Here is a 13,111-nt window from a genome sequence, read left to right on the forward strand (position 1 = left end):
GTCTTTGTTATGACAATTTGACATTAACAGAGACAAGGTTAAGTTTAGGGCTTGATTTGGGATTAGGTTAAATTAAATTTAGGGTTTGATTTGGGATTAGGTTAAATTAAATTTAGGGTTTGATTTGGGATTAGGTTAAATTAAATTTAGGGTTTGATTTGGGATTAGGTTAAATTAAGGGCTTGATTTGGGATTAGGTTAAATTAAATTTAGGGTTTGATTTGGGATTAGGTTAAATTAAGGGCTTGATTTGGAATTAGGTTAAATTAAATTTAGGGTTTGATTTGGGATTAGGTTAAGTCAAGGGCTTGATTTCTTATTTTAGGGGTCATAAATACTCATTCCATTAGCATATAATATTATTTACCTGTTTAAAAACACAGATTTTAAGAACATTTCTTATTTATTCAGATCGTTTTTTTGCAGTGCAACCAGAGCTGCAGAGTCTCCATCGTCTCCCCAGCGTTCCTTACCTGGCGCTCAGTGAGCTCCTCTGTCCTTCGCTCAGCAGGGACACCTCGGCGGCCATGTTTGCAGCGGCGGCCATGTTTGTAGTGGCGGCGGCAGGCCTGCGTGTCGGCCCGCTGGGATCTGGAGGCGGCCTGTTTGCCTGCGGAGGGACGACACTCCCACCTGTGACGGTACTCCTCTCTGTCCCTTCCTCCGTGTCCTCCTCGCTGGAATCGTTGAGGCGAAGGAGCCGGGAGCGCTTGCTTCTGGCTCTCTGTTCGTCGGCGGACCGAGTTCCGGTTTCGGTTCTGGTTCCCGCCCTGGCTCTGTGCAGAAAAACCCGCCGCCTGGTGGCGTACTGCCGTCTCCCGTCCACATACGACGCCTCCGGCAGAAGTTCCACCTCCTCGGGCTCTTCCTCGTGACTCTCCGGCTCCTCTTCATCGCTGCCGACCACGAAGCTGTCCTCCGCGTACGTCTCGTCCAGCTCAGGCACCTGGCAGCAAAGGTCACCTCGGGGTCAATTCGTCTGAGCGGTGGACTAAAAACAGAGACGGCATACCTGAGAAAAGACGTCCACGTCGGGCCGGGCTTTGTAGGACATTCTGAATTTGCCCCGGACGGCGGGGCTTCTCACGGACTTCAGGTAAACTCCCTGCATCTCCGAGTCTGAGGCGGAGCAGAACAGAACCGGCGTGAGCTACGGCGGCGCGGGGCACCAGAACCTGAAGACGAGCAGAACAGGCCGCCGAAGGCCGAGCAGGTCACCGTTCAGCCCCTGGGACAGGTGCGTGTTGTCCACAACGAAGCCTTCAAGAGACCCGTCCAGGTCCGCGCCATCTTCCTCGTCGGATGAGACCGCCGCTCCCTCCTCGTCCTCCGACAGCTCCGCCTCTTCGACCAGAAACTGACGGGCTTTCTGACTGATGGCCTTCTGCAGGCGTACCGTAAGCATGAGGAGCCGACAGACCAGAGAATGAACCGCGGAGCCGTCAGCGGCCGGACTCACCTTGTTTTTGGGCTGCTGGACTCCAGGCGGCGATTTTCTGCGCGGGAACGCGGAGTCGTTCCGGAAATCATCATCATCATCATCAGAAAACGCTCCGGCTTGGGTTTCGTCGGTCTGGATGAGAGCATGACGAAGGTTTGACCTCGTCGTGACGAACGTAATCACCGGTCTGATTGTTACTTCAGATTTATATATGTGGAAAAGATCGACTTTTCTTACCGTGTCCAGCACAGAAGCACGTTTCTTCTTCACCGCCACCGGAGAGTCCACGTCACTCAGGATCTTGGACTTAGCAGGACACAAAAAGCTTTCAAATAGCATGAATTTAGCATTTAATGCTTCCTCCCTGATGTTTACCGTGGCAAATGGCTGTTGCTTACAAGTACAAGTTTGATATTAAACTTTAAAAAAACTACATGAAAGCTTGAAATATTTCACCACGTGTAACAAATCTATATAATATAAGAGTATGAAAACAAGAAACAGTTAGGAGTGGCTTATTTTACCCTGAGCTATCTCTATAGTTATGCTGCTATAGGTTTAGGCTGCTGGAGGACATCAGGGTCTATTTCTCTCACTCTGCTGAGTTCTCCTACTGCTCTCCAGTTTGCATTGTTTTTTGTTATTTCAGCTTTTAACTTTTTGTTCTCTGTCATTTTTCTCTTCATAGAAGGTACACCTGGTCTGGCGTTCTGTTAGCTGTGACATCATCAGGGGAGGCAGATCATCCTCTATTACCATCTAACATAGAAAGTACTCCTGGGTCAATGTGAGCTTCTGTGCTTTCTGTGTCTCTGCTCTGTCTTCTCTAAGCCCCAGTGGGTGGAGGCAGATGAGCGTTCACACTGAGCCTGGTTCTGGTTCTGCTGGAGGTTCTCCTCCCTGTTAAAGGGGAGTTTTCCTCTCCACTGTCGCTTCATGCATGCTCAGTATGAGGGATTGCTGCAAAGCCATCAACAATGCAGACGACTGTCCACTGTGGCTCTACGCTCTTTCAGGAGGAGTGAATGCTGCTTGGAGAGACTTGATGCAACCTGCTGGGTTTCCTTAGAGAGGAAACTTTCTCACCAACCTGGAGGATCTGATTGAATTATACTTTGGAAAGAGCCTTGAGATGACATGTGTATCATGAATTGGCACTCTATATAAATAAAATTGAATTGAAAAATTGAGATGTACTGAAATCTACATTTTAACTTTGTTTAGCTCCCATCAAATCATCCAAACTTTTCTTGCAAGTTAAAATAATCACCTAACCTTTCTGCAGAGTTGTCCAGGTGAGTCGGCTGGTGGCTGAATGGTTCTGACTAGTGACGCTTCCACATTTAGAAACTGAACAACTCTTTCCTTTATGGGCTTAACTCTCTAATATGTAGTTACCGAGGGAGGCAGAATCGGGGTTTTAGCAATTTTCCTGATCAGTAAGTCGTTTAAAATATTTAAATTGAAGCACAGAGATGCAGGAAGTTATTAAAAAAAGGGAAACTTGAGACATGTCCAGCGGGGCAGCATAAGAGAACCAGACTTTCAGCAGCTAACAGGAAGGCAGCCGACGTGTTCTGGTTCACCCTCTCTGAGATTTTAACCTCAGTCTGTTTATAAAACATTGTTGTTTGGGAACATTTGGGGAATCTGAGTCAGGATAGGAATCAGCATACTGTAGGGAACACGCACAGATCGCGCTGTTTTAGCCATGCTAGCTGCGCTAATCGCTAACAGGAGATGCTAACATTTGCCACAAACGTTTCTAACAGCAAAACGTTGTTTTCCAGCAGTTCTGACACACATCCACTGTCTCTGCATCTAATATACATAAATAATGAGCTATCAAGGAGCCTTGAAAATGAATATTTAATGCTATTTTTATGTGTTTGCTAAGACACAAATCACAATCAGCGTGTACCAATCAGAGCACGGAGGTTCTTTGGCCAAATCATTTTCCTAAATTCCTAATTGCTCACATTTATTTAAGGAGAACTCTCCGTTAAGCTTCATTCGTGACTAAATTTGCTCACCACTTCAGGGGAGGACAAGGGGTTGACCTTGTGATGTCTTCTTTTGCGATGCACAACTTCCTCGTCGCTGTCACTGAAACGCTCCGCTAGTGAACAAATGGGCGGAAATGAACGTTACTGGACTGCAGGTTCAAACCGGACTAAAGCGCAGAAAGCTACAGAGATTTACCGGGAAAATCTCAGTGAAACAGAAGATCAGTGGATCATTTCATCAATTAATGTCAATAATTAAAACTCACATATAGAGTTCACTGCAAAAACGGAACTAAAAATAAGTAATATTTTCTTAAAATAAGTGTATTTGTCCTTGATTTGAGTAGGAAAATAAGATGATCTGGCATTGGAATGAGATTTTTTCACTTAAAATATGAACAACTCATTTCCATCATCTTATTTCAGGTGCAGGATGTCTAATTATCTAATTTTAGGGGTCAAAATACTCATTCCATTGGCAGATAATCTTCTTTACCTGCTCAAAATAAAGGAAAAAAACTTTACTTAACTTTAAGAACATTTTACTATATTTTAGATCCGTTTTTGCAGTGTTAGGATTATTGTTCACCAGGTAAAATGTTTGACAACCAGTTAACCTGAACAAAAGTCCCCTGAAAGAAAAAAAACTCTCCTAAAACAACACAACTACGTATGTCAATCATAGGAACGTCATAAAACGTCGTTTTGGCGACTACAGCTCACATATAAAACTAATATTTAGTTTATCAATGAATTTAAATATTGTGGAAGCTAAGCACCTATTTCAAGCTACTTTTTCCTTCCACTCAACTTTCCATTTATACATCAGGATCCAGGCCTCCTCTTTAGTAAGCGACGCTTTAGAAGGCGTCCCATGTTGCTACGCTACATGCTAACACACCTCTTTGTGGTTTATCTAATATTTAAATACCCTGAGAAACATAATTTTGTGTGTAGTTGTAAACCACAACTATCACGACTTACAGAAATAAATAAAAATAGATCATTCTGTAAGCAAACAATCTATACGAGCATAAAATAAATGAAGTTGTTTTCATTTTTATGAACAAACCTGGATGAGGAGACGAGTCTCCCGGGTGAGCTGAGCTTTTCCCGGGGCTGGTCGCCGTGAGGCCGCCTTCCTCTCGTCTCCGCCTGGCGGAGGCGGGTCCATCAGACCCGGACAGGAGCGTCCGTCTGGCTCCCAGCGATGAGCCGGGACGCTCAGACAACCTGGACTGTCCGAGGAGTCCTGCAGCGCCGACACGAGGAGTAGAGGAATTAGAAATGGCTGGAAAAGGTCCGGCTGGACGTTCAGGTGAAGGAGACGCAGGTGGAGCTTCTGCTTCATCCTCGGACTCCTCCAGCGAATAGCCGAGATCGAAGTTGACGGAGAACAAATCAAGAGAGCGGTCCGGTGGCTCAGGACTTTCTGGCACCAGAGAAGACGGAGAACAGGACGGATCCGCCGCCGTTGGTGACGGAGGTTCTCCGTCTGTCACGCCGCGAACCTCTGGCTCTGCGTCTGAGGTGGGAGTTTTGTCGTCCGCGTCCGCTGGTTGGCTCGTTTTTACTGCGTTTAACGTTTCAGCACGGAGGACGCTGTCCTCAGGAGTAGGAACGTCTGGAATGGTCATCTGCAAGAAGGCCTCGTCGTCTTCGAACAAGTCCATGCTCTCGTCCATCTGGACGCCGTTGGAGACGTCTTCGTCGTCCGTCGCACCGGCGCCACCCCCTACCAGTGGATCTGGATCGGCCGCTATGCCGTCCCAGACCGCATTTCCCACGCAACCACGCTCCTTCGCTTCATCTCCGCTTCTAGAATCCGTTTCCTTCTCGTCGCTTCTGATATTTTCACAACGGACGTCTTCGTCCTCGAAAACCTCCTCCCAGGTGGGACTATCGGGCTTCCTGTCCTCACCGCTAACTTCTGCCACCGCCGGTTCACCCGGGTCTGCGTCAGGAGCTGAGATATCATCATCATCATCGTCATCATCATCGTCGTCTGCTTCCAAGCTGAAGCTGACGGGGAAAGCCCGAAGAGGCGGCGGAGGCGAAGGTGGAGGAGAAGTTCCCGTCTGGAAGAAAATGTTCTCCGGTGAAGGTGGAGACCGAGAGAGAAGTTCGGCGACGTTGGCTAGGATGGCCTGCAGACGCTCGCCTCCTCCGGGTTTGTCGGAGAACGTCAGCCGAGCCGAACAGGTTTCAGGAAGGTAGAACATCCCCTGGAGGTCGACATCTTCCTCATCTCTAGCGACATCTTCCTCATCTCTAGCGTTAAGTTCAGAAACCTCGTCTGGGTTTGCGGGATCTCCGAGGGTTCGGTCCGGTTCTGTTCTGCTAACGTCGGCCAAGTCGTCGTCGGCAGAGTTGCGTGACGGAGGATCGTCTCTCTGAGGTCGCAGATCATCTCCAGGAGGTTCTTCTGGGATCCTTCGTCTCTCCAGGACCGCTGCAGAACCCAACTCGGCTAGCGTCACATCCTCCGCCTCTGCGTCCTCATCGACGTACCGCAGCTCAGACCGGGACGAGCGACATGCTTCAGGTTTCCTCTCAGAGCTTTTTGTGGAGGTCTTTGGGACTTTTGGCTTCTTCTGCCTCTTTTTGTCCGCGCCGTCTGTGTGGAGGTACGGTAAAAGCTGCTCTTCGTAGCGACAATCCCCCTGAAGACAAACACAGACAGTCGGACTGAACTCACTTCCACCTCAGGAACATTTACCGCTCATTTATTCAGCGCTCCAAGTTTCCATTTATCGACCAGATTACAAAGATCAAAAAATTCAGGGAGGCGTTTTGTTCAGTCGGATTGCAAAATATTTTTGCAATAGTTTAGCTCAGGGTGTCAAACTCATTTCTATATGGGGCCACTTTGGCGTCATGAAGTCATGAAAAGGGCCGGTTGCACGTGTATAGACGATACTTTTCATTTCATAATTTAATTTCAGTTCAGATAGAAGTATAAAAAATGCACAGTAGCATAAAAGTAGCAACCTTAGGCCAAGTTTATACAGTTTATCTGCAAAAAAAAGTTGATATTGGGGTGAGTTACACTTACAGGAGGCACAGTTTTAGCCACTTTATACACTTTAAAAGGATATATGCCTCTACTTTATGACATGATATGCTTTTTTTTTGGCTCTCGATGGCCGGATAACTTACCTTGACGGGCCGGATTTGGCCCGCGGGCCTTGAGTTTGACACCTGTGGTCTAGCTCAATTTTCTCAGCAATATAATTCAGTTTAAACTCATCATAATTTGCAGGGATGGGCCAGTAAATCACTTTGTTACACTTTATTTTAAATATTCTAATAGTTACAGCAATAAAGTAATCTTGAATCACAAGATTACTTTATTGCTGTATCTTGATTTATTTTACATCCCCTATAAAATACTTTAAATCCCAGAATTCCCTTTTTTACTGTAGAGAAGGTAATATTTCAGGGTTTAACCATCAGCTCTATGTTCAAACGTTTCCCAGGGTTCATTGCTGGAGGCACTGATAAAAATTATTATCAGGATTGGGCGTCATTAAGAGATTTTACATTTGAAAATATCAAGGCAGTCATCCTGGCGTGTTGGTAATTTATTAAACGCCTCTTAACATTTCCTTTGATTGGAGGGGTTTCTGTTTTAGGGCGTACCTGCCCTGAAAATGCTTTGATGAAATGCAAAGTATTTATGAATTTTTATTGCATTACTACCACTAACCTGAATGTTTTATGTGTTTTTAATTGGAATTTTACGCCAGAGTGGAAGAAAAATGAAACTTTGTATCTTTAATTTTGCACAAATAAAAACGTGTGGCGTGCATTTATATCAGCGACCCTGAAAGTAACAATAAAACCACCTTTAGCTGCTACACTGCTAAAATAGACCTAAAAATAAGATTTTTTCCCCTGAAATTAAAGTATTTTGCCTTGATTTGAGCAGATAAATAGGACTATTTGCCAATGGAATAAGATTTTTGCACTTAAAATAGGAACAATTCATCTCCATCATCTTATTTAAAGTGCAGTATATCTAATTATCTTATTTTAGGGGTAAAAATACTCATTCAATTGGCAAATAATCTTATTTACCTGCTCAAATCAAGGGCAAACACATTAATTTCAAGAAGATTTTACTTATTTTTAGTTCTCTTTTTGCAGTGTACTCTAACCCTGATTTAAAACCTTTGATGATGCTGTTTTCTCACTTATACTCTTCACTGAACAGCTGAAATTATACTTTGAATATTAAAAATATGAGTTATCTCTAATTATTAATGACACTTCTGAAGGCAATTTATTGTCCTGGATAATAATCAAGGGTATCGGATTGAAAACGGGGGCTGAAAATAAACCCACGGCACTGTTTCTAAAGAAAATTAATAATTATGAACTAGTTGAAGGTAGTAAGGTGTAAAAAAGTTTTAAGATGTATAAATACTACATTGAAAACCTGTTAGGGTTCCCCCTCCTCGGTTTATCATTTGCTGGAACAACAAAAGTCAACTAATTTCCGCGGTATATCTGCTGTAAGGTGGGTTTGACACGTAAACGCGTAAAAATAACCCAAGGAGCGTGAAGCCGCTGCCAAAGGAGCGGGGGTCTCTTCAGCGATCAGAAGAGCTTTTCTGCTCATGTTCACACCCTGATCCAATCAGGAAGTGCCTCATCACGCTGCCGCCCCCTACAGAGAAGACCAGGCTCACGTAACGCCTGTTATTCTCAGGTTTTATGACACAGCAACAACATTTTTTAAAGTCTAACGTGCCAATATGAAGAAGAAGTATACCTATACCGCCTATATGGAGAAATATAGCGCCTCTTTCTTTTTTCTTTTTTCGGCCAAAACACATTTGATCGTCTGGCTCCTGTCAAACCTTTGACCTGGAAGCGATTCGTTTGAAGCGGTCTCCCACATGCTACCGAACCTGGGAGCAGGAGGTGGGCGATGCTCAGTGAACCCAGAGGGGGAAATAAAGATTTTTCATTTATTTTTTTTCTAAAGGAAGCATAAGAGAGCAGAGCACGTTGAACCCAATTCATCCCCTAAACGGATCGGAGGTTTCACACTGCAAAAAGAGAACTAAAAATGAGTAAAATTTTCTTGAAATTAATGTATTTGCCCTTGATTTGAGCAGGTAAATAAGATTATCTGCCAATGGAATGAGTATTTTTACCCCTGAAATAAGATAATTAGATATATTGCACTTGAAATAAGATGATGGAGATGAATTGTTCCTATTTTAAGTGCAAAAATCTTATTCCACTGGCAAATAGTCCTATTTACCTGCTCAAATCAAGGAAAAATACATTAATTTCAAGACAAACATTCCTATTTTTAGGTCTATTTTTGCAGTGCAGCCACTTCCAGGGCACCAAACGGCTTTAATCTGAACACGTCTAACATTCAAAGCATGTTTTTTTTTTTTATTTGTTCATATTATGCATAAACTTAAATAAACCACCGGTACACATCAGCAACATTCTTTTACTTGCACATATTTTGAGGTTACTCTCCTTTAGATCTCAACAGGCAAAACGTTTTGGCTGTGAATGAATAAAAAAAGAAAAAAGGAGTAAAGTGGAAGATTTTTAAAGTGGATGCAGAGTTTTTTTTTTTTAAGGACTGTTGAGAGTTTAGGCCTTGTTCTTCCTCCTCTAATCCGTTAATTAGACAAACGAGCCGGCAGGCGATCGCTGAGCTGCCTGCTGCGATCGCAACCTCTTGTTAACAATTAAGCATTTTGCAATTCACCCAAAGGGCCAAAGATTTTCCACCGAAAACAAACACTGTAGATTACGTTGGGGTGTTTCTTCCAAAGTGGAAGAAAAAGGACTTACGGTTTTCCTTTTGTTTTATACAAATCTGTAAAGTATGAATTGGTATTCAGCCCCCTGGTCAATACTTAAAGAAACACCTTTTTCCTGCAGGTATTTTAGGGGAAGTTTCTATCAGTGGAAAACATCTGGAGACTCAAAATTATTAAAGCAGAGTCCAAATGGATGAGGAGAGCCAGAATATCAGTTTTCCGGCTTGGCCGCAGATTCTCATTTAGATTTATGTCTGGACTTTGACTGGGCCACATTAACAAATTCATGTAAAAAGAGCTAAAAATAAGTAAAATTCTCTTGAAATGAATGTATTTTTCCTTGATTTGAGCAGGTAAATAAGATTATTTGCCAACAGAATCAGTATTTTTACCCCTGAAATAAGATAATTAGATATACTGCGCTTGAAATAAGATGATGGAGATGAATTGTTCCTATTTTAGGTGCAAAAATCTTATTCCATTGGCAAATAGTCTTATTTACCTGCTCAAATAAAGGGAAAAATACATTCACTTAAAGAAAATGTTACTTAGTTTTAATTCTGTTTTTGCAGTGTGCATTCCCACAGAGATCAATAGTTTAACTCGTTTATTAATTAACTCACTTCCAAAGGCCATTAGTTGCTATTAGTGGTAAAATCTGAAACCCTTGAATCATTTTCGGCCCATTCTACTCTTATCCGCTGCTTTGTGTCGGTCCATCATATAAAATCCCGATAAAGTAGTATTTAAATCTTGAAGTGACAACATGTGAAAAAGGTTCCCGTGCAAATACTTACAATAATAATTATCTTAATATTTACTTTATTTTCTAGTGCACCGCTGGAACAAGTGACCTACCAATAAACATTTGTGCTTTACTGGTCTAAGGACAGCATTTTTAGGCATATAATAAGACATTAAAAGTAAAGAAGTGGAGCTTTTCTTCAGCTCCACAGGATGGATCTGTTATCATGTTTTGTTCCAGTGTTAGGTAGACTGTATTTTTCACAGAAGTTATTTTTGAAATCAAATTCACAGTGGATTAAACCGAACTCTGTCCCAATTAATTACTGAGCAGATTACGTCTCTGGGTCTAAAAATGTCAAAGACTAAAATAGCCTTGATGGCGAGCGTCACATGGTTCGCAACATTTCGCCCTGCATGGTGATGAAATAAGCAAAGTGGAAGCCCCTCTCTGCTGATTATCTCTACATGATTATTAAAACAATCATGAATTAGAATTTTGGGTGTTTAAAATGGGTCCTGGAGCGCCTTGGTGGAAACAGACTTTTTGACGTTGCTTTACTGAAACCCAGCCCTGATGGTAAATTAAAACATGCGGTAGAAGTGCAGCTTTTTAAGGTCATCCGGTCAAATTTTACCGGATACTTTTGTTTAGATTTAAGCCCCTATGTTTAATTTTGAATGTGTGGATTAGAGAAAATGCTCAATAAATTGAAACTTGTGGAGCCAGTTCTTGTTGAAACTCACTGATGTAGCATGTCGTGAAATCATTACACCTTAAAGAAGCCTGATCAAATAAACCTTTATAGGTCCTAAATGTACGGTTGCATTCAATGAATTAGAGAAAGCGTTGCGATGAGGCTCGTTTTGTCGGATTAAAAGCACCTTTTGAAAATACGCTGTTACCAGGAATTAAACATACTTTTCGTCAAGCCCAAATTTCTGTTTGGAAAATGTTTTTGTTTTATTTTTCTGATGCAATGTTCTAATCTTAAAGGAGCATAGGGCAAGTTCCAGGATTTTTGCAGACGTCTGCCCCCTCTGGCGAAACCGTGAAATGACACCAGTGTTGTGCACTAGAGAAGAGGAAAAGCAGCCGCCGGTGCAACGGCACAGGTTTTTTGTTTAGAGGTGTAACGTCTACTGAGGTAAGAAAGCTATAAATACTGAAGTTAGCTCGCATTCTCTCGCTAATGCATCGATTACGGCGGTAAACGAGAATAGGCAGCGCATCACCTCCACCTGCAAACGCCCAGAGGATTCGACCAGAATCACTCTCTCTCAAACTAATCCAGCCTATAGAGGCACCTGCTGTAATTAGAGGAAAACTCATTTTACACATCGGGCAATTTTAAGAACATGCACGGGAAAAAAAAATAGATATTAAACTTCAAAACTTGTGCTATGCACCTTTAAATGTGTTTTAATTTTACCAGCGCTGACCTGCAGGTTAAAGTCGACGTTTGTGTCTAGGAGGTGTGGGCTCTGCAGAGATGACTCTGAGTGGATATAACTTTGCTCTGCAATGCTTTGTTGTTATAAACACATAAAATATTTCAATAATCCTAAAAACCATAAAGACTTATTAGAGACTGAACAATATTAGTCATTCTCAGTGTTGTCTAGCAAAGTTTTAGCTTTAAGGGGCAAAACAAGCTGAAAAAGCAACAGGTGTTTGCTTCCTCACCTTCCTGTTAAAAGGGAAGGATGGTTGAAGTAATTTTTTTCTTACTTTTGAGCAGAAAAATTAAGTTATTGTGGCCTAAACCAGCATTGCAACATTTACAACACTGCTATAATTTAAAAAACAGAGGATATTGTTTAACACTAACACCACTGACCTCCCGAATCAATAGATCCGCCCATCTACACAGCCAATGCCAACCTGACAGACCACACACACATTATTAGTCTGGCCCACCTAACCACTAAAGTTTCCACATCAACGGTATTAGAAACAACATCGGACCCGTAAAGCAAAAATATGATACGCTGTAGTTTTGTTAAAATGATCTTTGTAGAATCTGCTTTCTGATCTGCCCGTCCATGTAGGTCATCACGGCCTGACCCACTTCCATCTTCCTGGGTTTGCGTAACGGTTCTCTGAACCGTTACGTAATCATATGAGAACAGAGGGGGCCTGCGTGCGCGCCAACCGTGCCCTCGCTGCAAAAACGCAGCGTGATTCTTTTAAAAAATAACTAAAGATAAAATCCCTGTCTGGCATAAAATGGGTCTAAAGGATGCATGAGCGACGGGAGACTTCTGGGACCAACGTGAGCAAAGAGAACGTTCACATCTGGTTTCTCTCTGAAACTTCACATTTTAAATGAGCAATGGGGGCAAAGACAGGATTATGGAGTGTATGTGAGGGGGTCAGACGGTCAGGAGGCCTCTGTGCTAAATCAGATAAAACAAGTAAATGATGCTGTAAAGAAATCGCCTCTCGTCATAAAACGGACGTACAGTGGAACGATGGACATTGGGTCATTCCAGAGTTTATAAATTCGGATTTGAGGAAAGAAACAGCCACGCCCGGTCTCAGATTGTGGGCAGAGAAAGTCTAGCTGTGAGGAAAACGAGTCCAGACTGATGCAGAACGGGATTCAGCAGCAGAATATTCCATCTGATCTGCTTATTGTGAGTTATGGTAGAGTTGAGAGGCCGCTTGCTTTAACGCGCCACAGGCCGGGCAAAGTTGTGCCACAGCAACACCCTGAATAATTTTGTCGACTAAAGCTGAAAAGTATTGAATCAAAATGTTACCGTGTGAGTTTTGTCTGTGTACGAGACAGAGCAGAATATGAAATAGCACAAGATCAGGAGCAGCATGTATCGTATGTTTCGCACCATAAGGCGCATCAGACAATAAGGTCACTAAATATTCTTCCCAAGTGTGTAATATCACTCCTCCACGTCCACAGCTCTCTATCCGTCTCTGTGAGGAGGACAGAGTAGCTGGACTACACTGCCCTGTTTCTAACATAAGACCAAAATAAACTTAACTTTTAAATTTAATTAACTTGCTAGGTTTATTGTTGCTAGCGCGTACTCCAGGCTGCTTTACATGAATGCTCTTCTAGTTTAGACATTACAGTCAGGCAGTCTGGTAGACAGCTCAG

The 13,111-nt window shown here is 42.8% G+C and overlaps 1 protein-coding gene across 3 annotated transcripts in view; it reads right to left on the reverse strand.

Annotated features, from left to right (window-relative positions):
- Positions 1-13,111, reverse strand: part of fancm (FA complementation group M) — a 65,620-nt gene that overhangs the window by 7,077 nt on the left and 45,432 nt on the right. For 2 of the 3 annotated variants that reach the window (XM_036151183.1, XM_036151185.1), the window contains exons 14-20: positions 4,520-6,110; positions 3,475-3,560; positions 1,679-1,747; positions 1,460-1,573; positions 1,219-1,384; positions 1,013-1,119; positions 474-946 (exon numbers count right to left, since the gene is read on the reverse strand). In XM_036151183.1, coding sequence (XP_036007076.1) covers positions 474-946; positions 1,013-1,119; positions 1,219-1,384; positions 1,460-1,573; positions 1,679-1,747; positions 3,475-3,560; positions 4,520-6,110 — 2,606 coding nt within the window. The remainder of the gene's footprint in view (positions 1-473; positions 947-1,012; positions 1,120-1,218; positions 1,385-1,459; positions 1,574-1,678; positions 1,748-3,474; positions 3,561-4,519; positions 6,111-13,111) is intronic. The other variant, XM_036151184.1, reaches the window with a different exon arrangement.

Source organism: Fundulus heteroclitus, chromosome 19 (genome assembly GCF_011125445.2).
Source record: "Fundulus heteroclitus isolate FHET01 chromosome 19, MU-UCD_Fhet_4.1, whole genome shotgun sequence".
Classification (NCBI taxonomy): domain Eukaryota; kingdom Metazoa; phylum Chordata; class Actinopteri; order Cyprinodontiformes; family Fundulidae; genus Fundulus; species Fundulus heteroclitus.